The 22,542-nt window shown below is 39.2% G+C and overlaps 1 protein-coding gene and 1 pseudogene across 1 annotated transcript in view; one reads left to right on the top strand and one right to left on the bottom strand.

Annotated features, from left to right (window-relative positions):
* NCEH1 (neutral cholesterol ester hydrolase 1) overlaps positions 1 to 18,043 on the top strand; it is an 86,111-nt gene extending 68,068 nt beyond the window's left edge. Inside the window, exons 4-5 of the mRNA XM_004383478.2 lie at positions 11,829 to 12,000; positions 13,828 to 18,043. Of these exons, the coding sequence (XP_004383535.1) occupies positions 11,829 to 12,000; positions 13,828 to 14,445 (790 nt within the window). The 3' untranslated portion in view covers positions 14,446 to 18,043. The remainder of the gene's footprint in view (positions 1 to 11,828; positions 12,001 to 13,827) is intronic.
* Positions 18,044 to 19,822: 1,779 nt separating this feature from the next.
* On the bottom strand, positions 19,823 to 19,999 carry LOC111821848 (up-regulated during skeletal muscle growth protein 5 pseudogene; annotated as a pseudogene).
* Between the last annotated feature and the right edge of the window lie 2,543 nt (positions 20,000 to 22,542).

The raw sequence follows: 22,542 nt of genomic DNA, 5'->3' as shown, positions 1-22,542 counted from the left end.
TTGTCTTCAATTTCGCTGATCCTATCTTCCATCATTTCAAACCTGCTCCTCAGCCCTTCTATGACTCTGTCCATTGCTGAAACCTTGTTGTTTATCTTTTAGATTTCTAATTGTTGTTTTTGTATGCTTTCTAGTTGCAAATTTACTTTAGCATTTTGTTCCTGTATTATTTTCTTGAATTCTTCCATTTTTGGTCTGTATTTTCCATGAATTTGTGTGCCTTTTCCATGAATTTGTCTATTTTTTCCTCATTTTTGTCTACTTTTTGCTTCAACTCTTGCATAATTCTGAATATTAGGGATTTCAATTCCCTATCAGTTAGGTCTATTGCCTTTTCTTCTACTGGAAGGTCATCTGGTGTTTTATTTTGGATGCCTATTGGAACCATCCTGTCCTGTTTTTGTAAATGTTTTGATATTGTCTGCTGTCTTTGGGGCATTCAGTGGTTGTTTTCCTCGTTTATTGATTGTAGATTTGTTTGTTTCATCCTGCTTTTTTGTTTTATTTGGTTATGTCTGGGCAGGCGGGCTGTGCATTCTTTGTTGTTTGCTTGTCTATGGGCACGATACTTTTTACCTCTTTCTCCAAAGGACAGAGTCAGTCACTCAGGTATGATACAACAGGACAGGTCCAGCTGAAGGGGAATTGCTGAGATGAGGTGTTTGTGGCATGTACCAGGGCTGACAGTGCAGACCAGGAATCAGTGCAGGGCAGGTTCCAGTAGGCCGTGCCTGTGCTGCTTGGTAGTCTGATGTTCAGTGCATGGTGCAGGTAGGCAGGAAGGAGGGGGTAGATTGTGATGTGTGGAGCTAAGATGGGTATGGGAAAGAGGAGAGAGAAGAGAGGAACAGGAGCCAAAAACATACACACAAACAAAAAACAGTGCTAAGGGAGTTTGCTATTGGAGTGGAGAGATGAGAGACTGAGAAATGAGGAAAAACAAAAATGAAAAAAGGAAAAGGGTAAACAAAAACAAATGAATAAATCGAGAAACTGGAAATGAAGAAAGACAAAAAGGGAATAAGTGAGAGAGGAAAACAAAACAAAGAAACAAACAAAAGAAAAAAGAAATGCCCCCAGGGATGTCCCTGTGCATCTGCGCAGAATAAGGGAGTAACTTCCAAGCTGCGTGGTACTGCCTGGCTAGAAGGAGCTCCCAAGCCGAGAATAGAAAAAGAAAACAAACAAACAAATCAAAACAGAACAAATCAGAGCAAGCAAACAAAAAAGCCCCGGGGGCCCTATCAGTGTGGCAGCAAGGGCTGGGAAGCAGTTTCACAGTCAGTCACTGTTTTTCAGCCTTTCAGGAAGAAGCAAAGATGGCATACAGAGCTAGGTATTTGCGAGAAAGGAGGGGGAGGTGGTGAGAGGTAAGGAAGAAATCTAAAGAAGCGGAATAAAAGCAACATCAGCAGCCAACAAATGGCACTCAGGGAGCCTGCCAGTGCAGGCAGGTGGAATCCAAGTGACACCGGGGTGCTTCCGGGTGCAGGAAGCAGAGGAGGCTAAGTGGGGGTGAAGAAGGGTGGAGGGTGGGAAAGCCTATATTGCTGGTTACCAGTTGGAAGCTCCGTGAAGCTGCTTTCTCATACCCCCTGTTCGCTGATCTCCGATAGGCGTCCAAGATGGCTGATCCATGCTGCAGTAGCTAATAGGGGACGTCTGCACGTATCTCTCCTTGCTCTCTGTTCTTGGTCAGTTTCTTATTCCATTCGGTGCTTGGCTGAGTTCTTTATCTCTTCATTTGATGCTTAGGGTTTCAGGATTGACGTGTGACTCTGTTTGACTTAGTTTTTCTGATCTTTACTGCGGAGAGATGGCATGGTGCTTCTGACTATAGTACCGTGTTGCCTGGAAGTCCTAACGAAAAACTTTTAAGTATGCTTGGAACAACCTAGATATGAGGATCCACTTTTTATAAACTGTGAATTTTATGGAATCTAAATACAGATCAAATATTTCTTATAAAAATTTAATATCCAAATTGAGACAAGGATGTAATCTTTATAGAAACAGACTGCCACATCTTTCTCCCACGGAGTGACTGGTGGATTTGAACTGCTGACCTTTTGGTTAGTACTCCAGAGCAAATGATTTGTGTCATTCAGGGACCTCCTAGTCAGCCAAACCTTTGCTAATCTTGTCTCTCCCTGCCTGAGTGACTGGTAGTCAAAGCTGTCTCAAGGGGCCTTTCTTTTTAAATTGTGGTAAATATGTATGTAGCAAAACATTTTCCATTTTAACAATCTTCACATGTGAAGTTCAGTGACATTAATTATGTTCATCATGTCATCAAGGGGCCATTTTTTGAGAGTAAAAGAAAGATCCCCTTCGACCTTTATGCACAAACCATATTTTCAGAACTAAAAGAGAAACAAACATCCACTCACAATCCCTCTACTCTAATAAAATTTTATTCTGTTGTCTTGTGATAGAAAGAAAGCTTTTAGCTATTAGAGGAATAAATCGATTCTTCCTCTGAAGTTGTCCCCGTCAACTAGAGAGCACAATGTGGATTTAACGACTGATCTAATTCAGATACCCCTTACTGAAGATGGGTAGGGGTTCTTCAAGACTTGCCAGAGCGAACTAAAAAAAAAAAACAAAACCAGTTGCTGTCAAGCCACCTCCAACTCATGGTGACCCCATGTGCTGCAGAGTAGAACTGCTCTAGTTTTCAAGGCTGTGGCCTTTTGGGAGTAGATTGCCAGGTCTGTCTTCTGAGGCGTGTCTGGGTGCATTCAAACCACCAACCTTTCAGTTAGTAGTCGAGCCCTTAGCCGTTTGCACCACCCAAGGACTCCTCGTGGGAGAATATTAACCTATGTATGTCTCCAGGATGACTCTATTGAGCTCTTATTGGAAGATGGTAAAAAAAAAAAAAAAGAAAAGCAAAATTTTATCTGTCTCCTGCTGCATCTAATAGGAGTATAATTCCATTCCAAAATATCACATGTACCTTTCACCTAATTGGCATTATCTGAGGAGAACACAATGTCCTTGTCCACAGCTAAAGGTTGTTCACTTGGTTTCTAGGTTAGGTTGTTTTGAGGGACAATGCGCTTTACAACAGTACTCTTGGAACACAAGTGTCATTAGGATCCATCTGTATGAGATCAAATTGACAATAGCAGCTCAAAAGATGTGATAGGAAACTTAGGGGGCAGTGAGTTTATGTTAATGGGGGAGTAACAACTCAGAAAAGGAAGGAGAGAATTGTTGTACAAATTGAAGAATGTAATCAGTGTCGCTGAATTATACATGGAGAAATTGTTGAATTGGTGTATGTCCTACTGTGTATATTCTCCACAACAACAGCAAAAATAAAACAAATGATTAAAAACAAACAAAAAACTATGTACCATGTGCCAGGCACTGTGCTAGGTGGTTTATTTCAAGAATATTGCAAAACCATTGAAGTTATGAAAGACACTCTGAGATATAAGATATCTGCATGTTTGAGAATTTATTGCTCTGGTGAGGTAATAAGGATAAATATGTATATAAATTTATATATTTAATATTATATATATGCTGTTGTTAGGTGTCATTGAGTCAGTTCTGACTCATAGCGACCCTATGTAGAACAGAACAAAACACAGCCCAGTGCTGCACCATCTTACAGTCGTTGCTATGATTGAACCCATCCTCGCAGCCACTGTGTCAATCCATCTGTTTGAGGGTCTTTCTCTCTTTCACTGACACTCTATTTTGCCAAGCATGATGTCCTTCTCCAGAGACTGGTCCCTCCTGATAACATATCCAAAGTATGTGAGATGAAATCTCCCCATTCTCACTTCTAAGGCGCATTCTGGCTCTACTTCTTCCAAGACAGATTTGTTCATTCTTCTGGCAGTGCATGGCATAGTCAATATTCTTCACCAACACCATAATTCAAAGGCGTCAATTCTTCTTTGGTCTTCCTTATTCACTGTCCAGTTTTCAAATACCATGGTTTGGGTCAGGCGCATCTTAGTCGTCAAAGTAACATCTTTGTTTTTTACACTTTAAAGAAGTCTATTGCAGCAGATTTGCCGTGGGCATTGATTGTGGTTCCTAGTAAAATGAAATCCCCGACAACTTCAATATTTTCTCCATTTATCATGATGTTGCTTATTGGTCCAGTTGTGAGGATTTTTGTTTTCTTTATGTTGAGGAGTAACCCATACTGAAGGCTGTGGTCTTTGATCTTCATCAGTAAGTGTTTCAAGTCCTCTTCACTTTCAACAAGTAAGGTTTTGTCGTCTGCATATGGCAGGTTGTTATTGACTCTTCCTCCAATCCTGATGCTGCATTTTTCCCCGTATAGTCCAGCTTCTCTGATTATTTGCTCAGCATACAGATTGAATAAGTTTGGTAAAAGGATACCACCCCGACACACACCTTTCCTGATTTTAAACCATGCAGTATCCCCTTGTTCTGTTTGAACAACTGCCTCTTTGTCTATGTACAGGTTCCACATGAGCACAATTAAGTGTTCTGGAATTCCCATTCCCTGAAAAGCTATTCATAATTTGTTATGATCCACACAGTCAAATGCCTTTGTATACAGGTAAACATCTTTCTGGTATTCACTGCTTTCATCCAAGATCCGTCTGATATCAGCAATGATATCCTTCATTTCACCTCCTCTTCTGAATCCGGCTTGAACTTCTGGCAGTTCCCTGTTGATGTTCTGCTGCAATTGCTTTTGAATGATCTTCAGCAAAATTTTACTTGTGTGTGATAATAATGATATTGTTCGATAATTTCTGCATTCTGTTGGATCACCTTTCTTTGGAATGGGCATTAAATATGGATCTTTTCCAGTTCATTGGCCAGGTAGCTGCCTTCCAAATTTCTTGACATAGGCAAGTGAGCACCTCCAGCGCTGCATCCGTTTGTTGAAGCATCTCAGTTGGTATTCCGTCAATTCCTGGAGTCTTGTTTTTTGCCAATGCCTTCAGTGCAGCTTGGACTTCTTCCTTCAGTACCATTGGTTCTTGATTATATGCTGCCTCCTGAAATGGTTGAACATTGACCAATTCCTTTTGGTACAATGATTCTGTGTATTCCTTCCATCTTCTTTTGATGCTTCACGTGTTGTTCAATATTTTGCCCATAGAATTCTTCAACATTGCAACTCAAGGCTTGAAATTTTTCTTCATTTCTTTCAGCTTGAGAAATACCAAGCTTATTCTTCCCGTTTGGTTTTCTAACTCCAGGTCCTTGCACATTTCATTATAATACTTTACTTTGTCTTCTTGAGCTGCCCTTTGAAATCTTCTGTTCAGCTTTCTTACTTCATCGTATCTTCTATTCACTTTAGCTGCTCTATGTTCAAGAACAAGTTTCAGAGCCTCTTCTGACATCTATTTCGGTCTTTTCCTTTTTCCTGTCTCTTTAATGACCTTTTGCTTTCTTCGTGTATGATGTCCTTGATGTCATCCCACAACTCGTCTGGGCTTCGGTCATTAGTGTTCAATGCATCACATCTATTCTTGAGATGGTCTCCAAATTCAGGTGGGATATACTCAGAGTTGTATTTTGGTTCTCATGGACTTGTTTTAATTTTCTTCAGCTTCAAATTAACTTAAACTTGCATATGAGCAACTGGTGGTCTGTTCTGCAGTTGGCACCTGGCCTGGTTCTGACTGATGATATTGAGCTTCTCCATCATCTCTTTCCACAGATATAGTCAATTTCCTGTGTATTCCATCTAGCAAGGTCCACCTGTATAGTCACCATTTATGTTGTTGAAAAAAGGTATTTGCAGTGAATAAGTCGTTGGTCTTGCAAAATTCTATCATGCAATCTCCGGAGTCATTTCTATCACCAAGGCCATATTTTCCAACTACAAATCCTTCTTCTTTGTTTCCAGCTTTCGCATTCCTATCACCAGTAATTATCAACGCATCTTGCTTGCATGTTTGATCAATTTTGGAATGCAGAAGTTGGTAAAAATCTTCAATTTCTTCATCTGTGGCATTAGTGGTTGGTGAATAAATTTGAGCAATGGTCTTATTAACTGGTCTTCCTTGTAAGCATACGGATATTATCCTATCACTGACAGCATTTACTTTAGGATCTTGAAATGTTCTTTTTGATGATGAATGCAATGCTGTTCCTCTTCAATTTGTAATGTCTGGCATAGTAGACCATATGATTGTCCTATTCAAAATGACTGATACCAGTCCATTTCAGTTCACTAATGCCTAGGATATCTATTTTTAAGCGTTCCATTTCATTTTTCACAACTCTAATTTTCCTAAATTCATACTTCATACATTCCACATTCTGATTGCTAATGAATGTTTGCAGCTGTTTCTTCTCATTTTGACTCACATCACATCAGCAAATGAAGGTCCCGAAAGCTTAACTCCATGCACATCATTAAGGTCGGCTCTACTTTGAGGAGGCAGCTCTTCTCCAGCCGTATTTTGAGTGTCTTCCAATCTGAGTGGCTCATCTTCCAGCACTGTATCAGACAATGTTCTGCTGCTATTCATAAGGTTTTCACTGGCCAATTTTTTCAGAAGTAGAACACCAGGTCCTTCATCCTAGTCTGTCTTAGTCTTGAATCTCCCCTGAAACCTGTCCACCATTTGTGACCCTGCTGGTATTTGAAATACTGGTGGCATAGCTTCCAGCATCACAGCAATATACAAGCCACCACAGTACGACAAACAGATGAGTGGTGGGATATACATATATGTATATATATTTTTTTCTTTATGGCTGAGTTTTGATGTTTGTGAATTCAGATCCCAGCTCTGCCACTTACCAGCTATTATAGACAAGTTATGCATTCTCCCTGAGCCTTGTGTTCTCATCCTTAAACCCAGAGGTTTTCTCTAAGATTTGAGTGAAACACGCCTGTAGAGCACTTAGCGAGTTGCCTCACCAGCTGGAATACAATCATTTTTATATAGCATGCACATGTATTCAATTGATTAAACCTCATGCTTGAGTTTACACCAAATTTTAGTCTCTGGTGGTGCAGTGGTTAAAGTGAGTGACTGCTAACTGAAAGGTGGACGGTTTAAAACCACCAGCAGCTCTGTGGGAGAAAGATGTGGCAATCTCCTTCCGTAGAGATTTACAACCTCAGAAACTTTATGAGGTCTCTATGAGTCGGAATTGACTTGAAGGCAGTGGGAGTAGAAGGCAAGGAGCCCTGGTGGTGCAGTGGTTAAAGCACTCGACTGCTAACCGAAAGGTCAGCGGTTTGAACTCACCAGTCACTCTATGGGAGAAAGATGTACAGTTTGCTTCTCTAAAGATTTACAGCCTTGGAAACCATATGAGTCAGTTCTCCTCTGTCCTATAGGGTCGCTATGAGTTGGAGTTGATTTGACAGCCATGAGTGTGGATTTTGGTTTTTAGTAGAAGGTACGTGCAGTAATAAAGATAGGCGGTCTAGCTGGTTTTGCAGAGTTTTCTCTGCCTGCTATGAGTTTGGCAAATTCAAGGTATATTTGCCATGAATTCATCAGGTGCATTACCTCAAAATCAGTTTGAAAACTTAAAAAATAAGTTGGAATACTCTTTTGGTACTTTATAGGAACGTAGCTTTGAACACAGGCAACAGATGGCAAATATATTTATTTCAGGGCTTCAAACCGTTTCATTCTGTATTGAACCCCTGCTTAGAAATTTGCATTTCTAACAAGTGCCCAACCAATGCCAATGATTCCACCCCAGATATTCTGAATCAGAATCTACATTTTAACAAGATATCCAGGTTTTTCCTCACGTATATCCACCTCGGATATTCTGAATCAGAATCTACAGTTTAAAAAGTTCCCCAGGTGATTCTTATGAATCAGAATCTACAGTTTAATAAGATCCCCGGGTGATTCTTATGAATCAGAATCTACATTTAACATGATCCATTATATAAGAATCACCTGGGGATCTTGTTAAACTATAGATTCTGATTCAGAATATCTAGGGTGGAATCATTGGCATAGGCTGGGAACATGTGAGAAATGCAAGTTTCTCAGCAGGGATCAGAACTGGAATGAACTGGTTCCAAGTCCTAATTTATGTATGTTTTCTTTGGCTGTCTAACTGAAAGGTCAACAGTTCAAATCCACCAGCTACTCCTTGGGAATCCTGTGGGGCAGTTCTACTCTGTCCTATAGGGTCGCTATGAGTTGGAATCGACTCAATGGCAGCGGGTTTCTTTGACTATACTACCCAGGAATTCCTTCTGACTCTCGGATTTTTGTGTCTGTCAAGATACTACAAACTTTTATTATAAATATCAGGTCACAGTAGCAAAAAGATGGAAACAACCTAAGTGCCCGTCAACAGGTGAATGGATAAACTAACTGGTACACGCAAAATGAAATACTATGCAATGATAAAGATCAATGATGAATCTATGAAACATTTCACAACATGGATCAATCTGAAGAGTATTATGCTGAGTGAAATAAGTCAAGCACAAAAGGCCCAATACTGTATGAAATCACTATTATAAAAACTCGTGAAAAAGTTTACGCACAGAAAGAAACAATCTTTGATGGTTACGAGGGAGCGGAGGGGTGGGGAGGGAAAAACACAAACTAGACAATACGTAAGTGGTAGCTTTGGTGAAGGGTAAGGCAGTGCACAGTACTGGGGAAGTCATCACAGCTTGTCCAAGGCAAAGTCATGGAAGCTTCATAGGCATATCCAAACTCCTTGAGGGACCATCTTACTGGGCTGAGGGCTGGGGACCATGGTCTCAGGGGACATCTAGCTCAATGGGCATAGCATAGTTTATAAAGAAAATGTTCTTCATCCTACTTTGGTGAGTGGCATCTGGGGTCTTAAAAGCTTGTGAGCAGCTAAGATACTCCACTGGTCCCACCTCATCTGGAGCAAGGGAGAATGAAGAAAACCAAAGACACAAGGGAAAGATTAGTCCAAAGGACTAATGGACCACAAATGCTACAGCCTCCACCAGACTGAGTCCAGCACAACTAGATGGTCCCTGGCTACCACCACCAACTGCCCTGATAGAGATCACAATAGAGGGTCCCAGACAGAGCTGAAGTAAAGTGTAGAACAAAATTCTAATTCACAAAAAAAGACCAAACTTACTGGTCTGACAGAGACTGCAGAAACCCCGAGAGTTTGGCCCCTAGACACCTTTTTAACTCAGTACTGGAGCCACTCCTGAGGTTCACCCTTCAGCCAGAGATTAGACAGACCCATAAAACAAACTTAATGGACACAGCAGTCCAGGGACAAGGATGAGAAGGCAGGAAGGGACAGGAAAGCTGGTAATTGGGAACCCAAAGTTGAAAAGGGGAGAGTGTTAACAGGTCGTGGGGTTGGCAACCAATGTCACAGAACAATATGTGTATTAATTGTTTAATGAGAAGCTAGTTTGCTCTGTAAACCTTCATCTAAAACATAATTTAAAAAAGAGAGAGAATGCTCCCGATCAATAAACACTCCTTTACCCAACAAAATAAATAAATTTCAAGTCAATTTCAAGCTATTTCAGTATTCATCTTATACTAGGTGATCTAAGAAATATCTGGTTTTACTACATTCTCCAGTGTACAAAACTAGTGACCCTCCTTATTGAATAAAGCTGGAGAATGTTTCCGTCTTGAGCAAAGATAGGGGGAGGGATAGGATATGCATCTTCAAGGGTGCCAAGAATATTCTTGCCTCATAACCTGCTTGTTTTTAAGCATGTTTACGCTGTAATCTGAGCTAGTTATTAACTGATAAGATTTGAGGCAGGAAGCTGTTCTTTTAGATTACCAGTTTCCCTTGGTTCAAAGTGACTGAGAACGTTTCAGAACCAGCGTCTGAAAATCAACTTAATTCATGTATGTGTGCAAGTCCTGGCCTGCTGGGCAACCGGGGTATCATGATATGTGAGGCTATTGCTGAGATAATAAAAAATAGCTTTTATTTTCACAGCTTGAGTCATGAAGTGCATTTGTTTTTAATTCATTGAGAGAACTAGGAATTCACCTTGGTAACAGGGAAGTTAAAACTGAGGCCCGGGCCAAGAACTGAGGGTAAATGGAATCCTGTGTGATGACCCCACCTGGTGGACAAAGTCTTGTGATCCTACTCCTTTCACCCCTTAAGGAAAGGAAGCCGCTTTTAGACAGTGAAAATCAACTGAAGAAAAAAGCATTGGGATGATTAATTGATCAACACAGATGGGAAAATAATAAATTAGAAAGTTTATTTTGTCTGCTATAGGGTAACCACCTACAGAATTTCTTATTGCATTTAGATTTTCAAAATGTAGTAATTCCTAAATGACCACATCCATATTCACTACTTCTTAAAGTATTTTACAAATATTTGTTCATTTGCTTGTATCTGCACTGCATGTCAAGATGTTTAATTAGCCAGCTGGATTTTGGATGGGGGAAATAAATGGACTTATGTAGACCGGCTTAGGAAAAAATGGCTTCAAGGAATAAATATGCTAATTATAAGTGGAAAGAAAAAGACCAGAGTCTTAAAAGTATTGTGAGATTTTTTTATTAAGTAATTAGTTTCTACCCTACTTTGTTTTGATATATATTTGACTTATGTTACAGATTAGGTAACTTTTCAGTGCTTAGTTTCTTCATTTGTAAAACGAAGGCATGTTAATAAAGGTTTATTGAGTGGATGATTATGTGCCCAACACATTGGTAGATACCGGGAACACGATGATGAGTAAGACACAATCTCTGCTATCAGAGAACACAGTCTTTAGAAGAAATACATGAAGATATCATTTTAATGTGAGGCAATAAGTGCAATGATGTACCCTACCACAAAGAATTATCAAGGAATAGTAGCCAGCTCAGCCCCAGAAGGTAAATGGAGTTACGGTCAAGAAAGGCCTGGAGAGTTCACAGATACAGGCTAGCTCCAAAGGTTTATTTTCCTGAACAAATTCATGATGTTGTATGTACCATGAAATATTTCCTGCAACCAGAAGTCTTACAGAAGTATTCGGCTGACCCAGGTTGAAGGATGAGTGAGAATTAATAAGCAAGGGAAGAATGTGGAGACAAGAGGGCACGCCAAGCCAAGATTGTCAATATGGAGATGGAGGGCAAAATCATGGACAGACTATTTGACAAAACCGGGGTTCTTTGGGACTCTAATGGGAATATGAGTCCTACTAGATACACCCACAAAGGGACGCTGATCCTGCAAACTGGGGCAGTAGGAGAAACACCGGAAGTGTTAGAGCCTGGAGGGTCTGCGCACTTGGCTTTTCTTTTGCTGGTTAAAAACTGATCCTTTAGTTCCATGTTCCAGTGAATGAGTTCATTGTTTGGGTTTAATGTGAGGTTGGCATGGACTTCTTCAGTGGAGTACAATTTGACTGTCAAATAAATTGTAAAGAATACTATATGGACATGTTAAACATTAGATAATGAAGTGATTAATGCGGCCAAGTCACCTACTAACCCAGAAGTGTTGTGAATGGAGCAGTGACTTCCAGAAATAACATTCTAAAACCTATTGTAGTTCCAGCCAGATCTGAATAATCAACATCTGCATTTGACTTTGGAGTTTTTGTTTTCTCATCAGTGGTGGTGGTGTGCGGGCGTTTTTTGTTTTTGCTTGTTTTGTTTTGTTTCGTGGCTGATGGTTTTAAAAAAAAAAAAACAAAAAAAACTATTGCTAATACAAAATCACTACACTTTAAACCAAGTGTTTGAGTTCCCAGAAAATAAATGGTTTATTTTTATGTTTATTTTAATTCTTCACTTGTGCGTTTCTGGCTTCAAAAGAGTCAGTTGCCCCTTAAAATTGAAACTTTAAATGGCCGATAAAGACGTGGTGAAGTCCTTAAATGAACACAACTTTTGTCTTCACAGATACAGGCTCGTTCCAAAGGTTTATTTTCCCGAACAAATTCACGATGTTGTACGTGCCACGAAGCATTTTCTGCAACCGGAAGTCTTACAGAAGTATTCAGTTGACCCAGGCAGAATTGGCATTTCTGGTGACAGTGCTGGTGGGAATTTGGCCGCTGCCCTGGGGCAAGAGGTAACACCACTGCCTTCAGGTGGTGGTGGTGGGAGGGGTGTATGATAATGTCTAGCAAACCAAAGCATTCTCCATCACCGTGTGATAAAAGGCTTAGAGGGGTGGGCTGGTCACTACGCGGCCAAGTTATTCATATAGTTGTACTTGGAGAGCTAAAAGATGGGTCATCGAAGGAGGTGTCATCTCTGAGTCTTTGTTAGAGGAGGGCTAACATTTTCAAGGACTTCCTTGCTCCTTAGGGATATGCAGGGAACTTACGTATCTCCTGCTCCTTTTCCATATTTCACTTGGAAAACAGAACTTTTTGCTTAAATCCCAATTACTAAAATTGTTTCCTTAGAACTTTGAGCCAAATTAAAAGGTATTTCTCAAAGTTTTATATATATATATATATATATATATATATATTAATTAAATGGTTTATCCATTGTAAATGCTATATTACAAGTTAATCTGAACTTTACCTGATTCTTTGAAAACTGTGTCCAGCCCTAATGCACCCAAGAATATTCTTTGGCAGCTCTGTAAACTCAAGATAAGCACATTTTCTTCATCTGATGGATTAAATAATTTAAGAATAGCATCTCTGTCTCCTTCCCTCCAAATTGCTTTTGGTATCCTCGAATAGCATCCCCTTTTTATTTTGTCATGTACCTTGGTGTCTTTCTCCTTTGCTGTAATTAAAGAACTCAGTTCTCCTCTTCATATTGGCAAGTTTACTATCCACGTGTCCAAATATGGGAAGAAGAAAATCCGAGTAAGCAGAAAAGCAACATGGCTTTAAAGCCAGACAGAACTGCAATTGAATCCAGGCCCCATCCTTTCAGAGCTTTGGGGCTTTGGGCAAGCCCCTTAACCTCTCTGAGCCTCAGGAAAATGAGGATAACATCATCTGATTGCAGGGCTGTTGAGATGACTTAGTGAGATGATGCGTATACAAATCTTGGCACATATTAATAATCATTTCCTCTTGCTATTGCAGAGCAGTTACATCTTGGGGATGGGGTTCTCAGGTCTGGGTATGAAAGAAATTGTATGGCTAAAGTTACCCTGCAGATCATTTAATTGCCTGTGAAACAGAGTGACCTGGTTAGCTTTTAGATGTTGCATGAAAAATACATAGTTTTAGGCATTGAAATTACAAAATGAGACGATATATTCACACTGAAGGGAGGCATGGGGAAGATGAGATCTGCTGAGGCAAGGGAGTCACATTTCCATTTCAGCTTGACCCTGGGGCATGTGCTAAGGAAGTAGAATGGAGGTGCATTGCCAGCACTATTTAGATTCTCACTCTCACCAAGCATGAAGATTAAATGCTCATCAGAGGGAGTGTCCTGAGGTCTACCAAAACACCTTTGGAGTCCCATGATCTGTTCATTTAGCTCTTCCTACTCTTCTTCTCTGGAAGAGCCAGGCTAGATTTTTTTCCCTAGGAAACCATTGCCTATAAAACTGAATTAAGTTTCGCCATATTCATCCATGATGTGCAGCAATGTGTGCCAAGCGATGTAAAATAGATACAAGTAATGTGGTAATGGAGGTTCAAAAGCCTAAGACATCATGTGCCCTAGAAGCATTCATTCAAAACTATAAGTTGCAAACATCATACCTTTCTTCATTAATACCCAGCAGCTTGATCTGGTGGGGGGGGGGGGTGGTATTTATTTTTTAAAACTATATTACTAAATCCTATGCTTAGTGAAAATTTAAGACGTATGCCCTTGACCGACTCAAAGTTTAACACATTAAGCTACTGTAGAGGGTGTGGTTTCTGTAAAAGGAGCCATGCCTAATAGAATAATTTGTTTGCTTCCTCTTCTCCAGTTCAGTCAAGATGCCAATCTAAGAAGCAAGTTCAAACTGCAAGCTTTAATTTATCCAGTTCTTCAAGCTTTAGATTTTAACACACCCTCTTATCAGCAGAATGCGAACACCCCAATCCTGCCCCGCTATGTCATGGTGAAGTATTGGGTGGATTACTTCAAAGGCAACTATGACTTTGTCCAGGCAATGATAGTTAACAACCACACCTCGCTTGATGTGGAAGAGGCTGCTGCCCTCCGGGCCCGTCTAAACTGGACATCCCTCTTGCCTGCATCCATCACAAAGAACTACAAGCCTGTCATGCACACCACGGGCAATGCTAGGATTGTCCAGGAGATCCCTCAGTTGCTTGATGCCCGTTCTGCCCCACTCATTGCAGACCAAGAAGTCCTCCAGCACCTCCCAAAGACCTATATTCTCACATGTGAGTATGATGTCCTAAGAGACGATGGGATCATGTATGCAAAGCGTTTGGAGAATGCAGGTGTGGAGGTGACCCTCGACCACTTTGAGGATGGCTTCCATGGATGCCTGATTTTCACCAGCTGGCCCACCAACTTCTCAGTGGGAATCCGGACTAGGAATAGTTACATCAAGTGGCTGGATCAAAACCTGTAAAGGAGCACAACTTCTAGAAGGCTTGAGCCCCTCTTGACCTCTGGCACCTGCTTTGGAAGGACATGCACTTTTTAGTTGACTGTTTTCTCTATTACTTGTGACTTATGGAAGTTCTATTCCCTGCAGACTTTATGATAGTTGCGTTTTGTTTTGTTTAATGAACTTTAACTTAAGTGCAAAACATCTGAACCTGGTTCCCAAAGTGGGCCAGTCTGTCTGCTATGGTTGTTTTAGCCAAACATCTATTAATACCCACAGCTGCAGAAAGCAGGACCAGGAGCTGGAAATAGCTTTGGGTCCTGGCTTTGTTAGATGCTTTTTTTCTGAAGAAAGTCTTCTATCACTTCTCGGCCTTTTGGCTAAGCTCAAGTACAGAAGAAATTCTTCCAGCTGTGAATGATATAGTGAACTTTAATGAGTTAGGAAAATGTGGTCTCTTTTCAACTTGCTAGAATTTACTTTGGGTTCAGAGCAGTGTTAATGTGTGCACTTTAAGGGCAGTGTGGGTCAGAGTGCCCTTCATTCTTTATGGATGGATGGTTTCGCTTCCTACAAGAGTATCAGCAAAGGCAGGGAGAAGTTTCTCAGAGGACTTTATTCCTCTAGAGTGTTCATTTTATGAGATAGCTATCCGTAAGTTGGATTATGATAATACTTGAAAGCTACTTTCCACCATTCTTGTTAGAAAATATGAGGTTGCATGCACTGGATACCTGCACATAATTAATTTTTTGTTGCTTTTTGTGAGCTGTCTCCTTCGGGAGATCTTTTGGGAACAAATTTATTTAGACTAACAATAATTTCTTTTTTTAATTTTAGAACAAGTAAAAACAGGCAAATGAAACACCTTATTGTGTCGTAATGAATACTTCTGACATAAATTACCAAGAGCAGTGTGTATATATTTGGCATAGTTAGAAAAGAAGATGAATTTAATATAGTTTAAAATTATGAAAAATACCTTTAGAAGGTCTAGTCTATTCTTGAAAACTCAACTTTTTCACTTATATAGCTTTAAAATGGGGCTATTTTGGAATATATAATGTATTGTTTATTTTTTAAAGTTATTTAATGTTAATATATGCAGCTAGACTTAGGATTTTTCAGAATAATGACGGCAATGAATATTTAAAAAAATGGTATTTTTGAAAAACTACCTTAAGGTTTGAAAAACTACCTTAAGGTTTAAAAAACTACCTTAGAGTAATAACATATGTAATTTTATGGAAAGAGATAAAATAGTTATTAGTACTATTAAACATGAAGCCTAAATATTTTGATGTGTATATGCATATATAAATTAAAGTAATTAGTAAACTATGAGTACATCTGGTAAAGTCATCTAAGTTTATAGTTCACTAGCTTAGGTAAGACCCAGTCTGCTCATCTCTGTTCTCTATGGTCAGGGTGATACTAGGTCATTCCCTTTTGGGTAAAGGGCATGCATACATTGGCACCTGGTGCCTACACCCCTCATTTCTTCTTCCAGACAGATCTAGATGTTCCAACAGCCCAAGTTTAACTTCATGTGAAGCCTTCACTGCCAGTGGGAATATCTCTGGCATAACAAGAAACTCCAATTCAGATTTGGTAGCTGTGCCTCTGCCCTTCCTCCTGCCCCCTTACTTCTGTCCCCAGCCCATGTACCTTTTAGGGACTGCACAGAGCTGCGCTATAGCCAGTAACAATGTATTGGTGGAGAGAAAGTGGAACCTTTTCCCTCCTTTGAAGGGAAGGTATTTCCCCCTTTTGGCAGTGGAATAACAAAAGAAAATTTGCATACTTCTTTTTCATTTATTGTATGAGCTGATAGCATTTAATATGCAAAACAGAAGTAAACGCAATGGTGTGTATATGTGTGTGTGCCTGTGTGTGTATAAAAATAATCATACGAGCTAACTTGCTAAGGCACTCGGGTAATTCACTTACATGTTTGGGCCTTATCTTCCTTTACTCTAAAATCAGAGAGTTGGATTACTTGATCTATGAAGTCTCATCCAACTATAAATTCCAACCATTTTGTCAGATGGGCAAATTGTATTGGTCTCTTCCTCTATGGTAGTTTTTTGAAGGTTGTTATTCCATAGACACAGATACTTGAATCAGCAAAGATTTTTCTTTCGAGAAAACTGGAATTTTAATTCTTACTCTGTGATAGCTATCTTCTTCATAGAATACTATTCTTTTTGACATAATTTGAAGGAACCAAAGTTTGGACCTTATTTTAGGGTCCTCTACCTCTAAGAAAGCAGAGAAAATAGTACATGCACAAAATTCCTTAAAATGACATTTTCCCCCCAGAATTGTGAGCCATATCCTATAGTCATTATATTACAAATCTCTAAAGGGCTCTCTTGAATGAAAAGGGAGTGAAGAGAAAAAAGGGTCAACCACTGTTTCTGATGAAATACTTGAGTTTCACTGGAGATTTTAACTATGTGATTAATTTGGGAGATGTTAATTGTGACTAATTTGTCTAATAACTTACACTGTATCCCACCTCAGACCTTGCTAAAATAAAAGTCTGCTTGGGGTAATGACAACTGGAAATCATGATGCATGAAAATCACTGGATATAAGTGAGCCTATAGCCACAACAATGGACTCAAACATACCAATGATCAAGAAGATAACACAGGACTGGGCAGCATTTCATTGTTATACGTAAGATCATCATGAGTCGGAGCCAACTCAACAGCACCTAACAACAACCCAACCAAAAAGTCAAGTGCTAAGAACCCTTAGGAGAAGCCTACAGAGTTTATGTTAAAGGTAGTTTGGTTTGGGGTGAATTATTGTTCTTTGAGTTTTTGTTTTTTTTTTTTAGTGTTATGGCTTTGTTTTGTTTTCCTATTTTATGAAAAAGCTAATAATCTTTGTTGTAATCATTGTTGTCTGTGAAATATGAATGCAAATATATGAAGAAAAAAACCTTGACATTAAGTGCTACAAAATATAGTGAAGAGTAAATTAGTTTTAATGTTTTAGCATTTATTTGTGAAGAATTTAAGACTATTGCATAATTATCTTCATGGATGTAATATTTTATGCATGACCTTTTAACTTTGGACTTTTGGCTTATTTCCCACTACAAATGGGGAGACAGATTTTATGAAGGGTTTTAGTAGCAAATATATTTTATAAAATGAAAATCCAGAATGGAAAATCCAGCATTTATCTGTTTTGAATCATGTTTGGAAATAAAATGGCTCCATCTGAGAATGTGACTCTTTCGCTTCCCCTAGTCTGATTTTCTGTTTCACATCTAAGACAGTGCTCTTTCTCTTTCTCTCTGCATCCCAGAGCTGTATCACAATCCTGCCCAAATCTTCTGCCCACTGGAGTACCCCAGCTGCCTTTCACCATCAAGAGGGGGGGTCAGTGGCCTCCCTGATGACATTAATTTGATGTCTGGAAACAGTATGTACTGCCTGTATTGGGGAAACCAGCCTTGGACTAGCTAAAATATTCATAAAAGCCAGGCAGACCCTGAGACTAGCACCTTCAAAACAAGCCAAGTAACTACACATTTTAAGAAGGGATATCTGCACTTTGTGAAGATCACCAAAAAACCAAGAGACAAGGACCTTCCCCCAGAGCTGACAGAGAAAGGCTTCCCCTACATCCAGTGCCCTGAATTTGGACTTCCAGCCTCCTAAACTATGAGAAAAAAAATTACTGTTTGTTAAGGCCAAAAAGAAAAAGAAGGGGTGTCTTAGGGTTCTCTAGAGAAACAGAACTTGTGAGAAATACATATATATATACACACATATAATATATAGAGAAAGTGATTTATTTTAAGGATCAGCTCATATGATTGTGGGGGCTGGCCAAGTCCAAAGTCTATAGATCAGGTGACCGGCTGGAGATTCCTGTATTCTTATGTCTCAAAATCTGTAGGTTAGGTGACGGGAAGAGTAAGGCATTCTGGCAAAATGTCTATAGTCTGGAGCAGAATACACCCTTGGAAAATTCCCTTTTTGCTCTTAAGGCTTTCAACTGATTAGATAAGGCCCACCATGTTATGGAGGATAATATGCTTTACTTAAGGCTAGCTGATGTAATCACGTAACTATTTCACAACAGAATCTAGACTAGTGTCTGATCAAAGAACTGGACGCCATAGCCTAGCCACGTTGATATATAAGATGAACTATCACAAAGCGCAATTATAATCCAAATGAATTTAGGCTTGAACCAGTTCAGCCAAAGAAATGCAAATATCATTGAAGGCAAGTTCTCAAATTGTCATCTCATGCAAATCTAATAATTTCACACTAGAGTTTATTATGCTTAGTTTATATCAGAATCCTAGGAATTTACAAAACTTATTTTCAAAGTGAATTGTTTGTATTGGTTGTAAATAGTCACATAAAAAAAAAATTGCCATCGAGATAACTTTGATTCCTGGTGACCCCATGTGTCTCAGACTAGAACTGCCCTGGGTTTTCAGAGGCTGACTTTTCAGAAGTAGATCACCAGGCCTTTCTTCTGAGGTGCCCCTGGGTGGACTGAAACAGCCAACCGTTCAGTTAGGTTTTCCTATTCAATCATGGTTACTTTCATCTTCTCCAAAAAAACCTATGGTATGTGGCTATATTTTGCTAGAGGGATCCACTAATTGTTCTAAAAATTCTTCATTGGGGCATTTAAAATGTACTCAATGGGTTTTAGTAATGTTTTTCTTGTGATTTTCACTCTCTTTATCCCCATGTTTTTATGATGTCTCGTATTTCTAATAAGCACCCTAATAAAGCATCTGGAAGACACTGATATTGGTACCAGATTCCCCAAATCTGAAAGACTGGAAATGTAAATATGATTTCTAGTTAGCATACATGGATTGCTCAGCCTGTCACTCAGCGCCACCATTATAAAGAGAGGCTGGTGACAGTTTTTGCACAAGTCTTCTGTATGGAAGGCTCTCCTCTCAGATTTTCTATGACTGGCTCATTGTTGACATCGGAGTTTCAGGTTATATGTCGTCTGCTTAGAGAGCTCCACCTTCTCAGATAGACCATCTGCCCAAACCAGCCCCTAACTCCTCCAGTTACCACCCAGGCCACGTCCCTCTGATTTCTTTGTTTATTCTTGCTGGTTTCCATCTTACTTCTCTGCCTCAAATTCTTGTTCATTTACTTGATTACGTGCTTGTTTTCTATCTTTTGTACTTATGAGTTCCGTGAGGGCAGGGACTTTGTCTTGTCCATTATTACTTCCCCAGCGTTTAGAACAGAGCATATGGTTGACTTTCAAAACAAATTTTTTTTCCAGGTTCATAATTTATTGTACAGATTGAGTATCACATGATGAGTTGACGTTAGCTTCTCCAAGCAGGAGAACTTAGCGGTTGAATTTCAAACAGTTTAGAATCCATTTATGTTGATTTCACAGCTGGAGTTTTTTTAGACCTTAACTTGAAGTATAGGACAAGCAAAGCAAGTCCCCATATGTGGATAGTACACAATTCATTCCACTTGTGAGGGTATAAGAGTAGAAGTATTTTTTTAATACCAGTGAACTGGAATAGACCATCAGTTTCTGGACCAGCCATGATTTCAGTCTTGCCAAAGCCACAAATTCTGCAGCCTGTGTCCTTCAACATATGCTGCCACCCCCTAAAAAATGTCTTTGAATAAATAAATCCTGACAGAGAGAAACTAAACTTGCAAGAATTAGGGTGTAATTTTCCATATGTTTCTTCTAGCAGTAAGTTAAGTTTATGTCAAACACAAAAAGTTATTTTAGGCTAAAAACTGAATATTTCTAAGCCAAATTAAATAACGCAAAGTAATTTAAGCTCTATTTTTAACTGTCAAAATTTAAAGCACAAAATATTCTCTTTTTTTCCCTTAACTGTTTCTACATGTACAATTTAATGACACTGATTACATTCTAAGAGTTGTGCAACCATTCTCACCCTCCTGTGTTGTTTCTCCCTCATTAACATAAACTCACTGCCCCCTAAGGTTCCTATCTAATCTTTCCAGTTGCTGTTGTCAATTTGATCCGATGTAGATAGTTCTTAAAAGAGCATAATGCTCAAGGCAGGCCTTTCTTACTAGTTAAGCTAAACTATTGTTCGGTTTTAAGATGACTTCAGGGGATACTTTTGGTTTAAGGTTTAAAGATTATCTCAGGGCAATAGTTTCAGGGGTTCATCCACCCTCCATGGCTCCAGAAAGTCTAGAGTCCATGAGCATTTGAAACTCTGTTCAGCATTTTCCCCCCTTGGATTAGAATTCTTCTATGGAATTTTTGATCAAAATTTTCAGTAATGGTAGCTGGGCACCATCCAGTTCTTCTGGTCTTAGGGCAAAGGAGGCAGTTGTTCATGGAGGCAGTTAACCACACATTCCATTTCCTCCTCCTGTTCCTGACTCTCCTTCTTCTGTTGCTCCAGGTGAATTGAAACCAATTGTGCCATGTATGGCTGCTTGCAAGCTTTTAAGACCACAGAAACTATGCAATGAAACGGGAGGTAGAACAGAAGCACTAAACATGTTATTAGGTCAATTAACTGGGATGTCCCATGAAACCATGACCCTAAACCTCTAAAGCAAGGAACCAAATCCCATGAGTTGTTTGGTTGTATATAAGCAGCCTCAGAATTTACTTTTGTTTTGGTAAATATATCTATCACACAACTTTTGCCAATTCAACTTTTTACGGGTGTACAACTTATTGACAGCAATTACAATAGTTGGCTGTGCAACCCTACCCTTAATCAGCGCAATTTTTCCACCACAATAAATCCCCCTTTTCCCTCTCCCTCCTGCCCCTGGTAACCACTAATAAACTTTGCTCTCTATACATTTGCCTTTTCTTGTCTTTTTATATACCATATTTTTAGGCAAATAATGCGTGGTTTCTACATTTGTCAACCACGCCCGCCCCCTGCAAGATATTTTGATAAGTGTGCTATGCTATTTTTTTTTTTTTTACAGCAACATGTAAAAAAAAATTGGCATAGCGGCATTTACGAAAACACCTTGTGAGGGGACAGTTGACAAACAAACATAGAAGGCACGTCGTATTTGTGTAAAAATACAGTAAGTGAGGTCATACAATATTTGTTCTTTTGTGATTGGCTTGTTTCACTCAGCATAATGTCTTCAAGCTCCATCATACTGTAGTATGTATCAAGGCTTCATTTCTCCTACTGGCTGAGTAATATTCCATTGTATGTATGTACACATTTTGTTTATCCATTCATCTGTTGATAAGCATTTAGTTGTTTCCACCTTTTGGGATATTGTGAATAAGGCTTCAGTGCACATTGGTGTACAAGTCTCTTTTTGAGTCTCTGCTTTTAAGTCTTTTGGGTATATACCTAAGAGTGGAATTGCTGTGTCATATGGTAGTTCTAATTTTAGTTTTTTGAGGAACCACCACACTATTTTCTGCAACTGCTGTACCATTTTGCATTCTCACCAGCAATGGATAAGGGTTCTAATTTCCCCACACCCTCACCAACATTTGTTATTTTCTGTTTTTTTTTTTTTAATCTTAGCTATCCTGTTGTTTTTGTTATGTACTGTTGAGTCAGTTTCAATTCATGGCAACCATATGTAACAAAGCAGAACTGTCTCATAGGGTTTCCTAGGCTGTAATCTTTAAGAGACCAGATCAACAGGTCATTTTCCCACTTAGCCATCCTAGTGGGAATGAAATAGTATCACCTTGTGGTTTTGATTTGCATCTCTCTGATGGCTAGTGATGCTGAGCATCTTTTCATGTGTTTGGTGGCCATTTGAAAGTCCTCTTTGGTGAACTGTCTGTTCAAATTCTTTGCCCATTTTATGATTGGGTTATATGTGTTTTTATTGTTAAGTTGCTGAAGTTTTATATATATTTTGTTTGGTTGTTAGATTCTTGTTGAATATGTGGTTTCTGAAGATATTCTCCCAATCAGTAGCTTGTCTTTTCTTTTTTTTTTTTTCTGTAAATTCTTTTAGTGAACAGAAGTTTTTAATTTTTATGAGGTTCATTTATTTATTTTGTCTTTTGCTGTTTGTGCTTTTGTTATTGTTAGATAATCCATTGTTGAAAGCTAGTCCTGACAGCACTGCCCCTGCTTGTTCTTCTAAGAATTTC

The sequence above is a fragment of the Trichechus manatus genome, unplaced genomic scaffold, assembly GCF_000243295.1.
Source record: "Trichechus manatus latirostris isolate Lorelei unplaced genomic scaffold, TriManLat1.0 scaffold00110, whole genome shotgun sequence".
NCBI classification, from domain to species: Eukaryota; Metazoa; Chordata; class Mammalia; order Sirenia; family Trichechidae; genus Trichechus; species Trichechus manatus.
The sequence above is the reverse complement of the archived record's forward strand: the minus strand, read 5'-3'. Positions and strand labels throughout refer to the sequence as shown.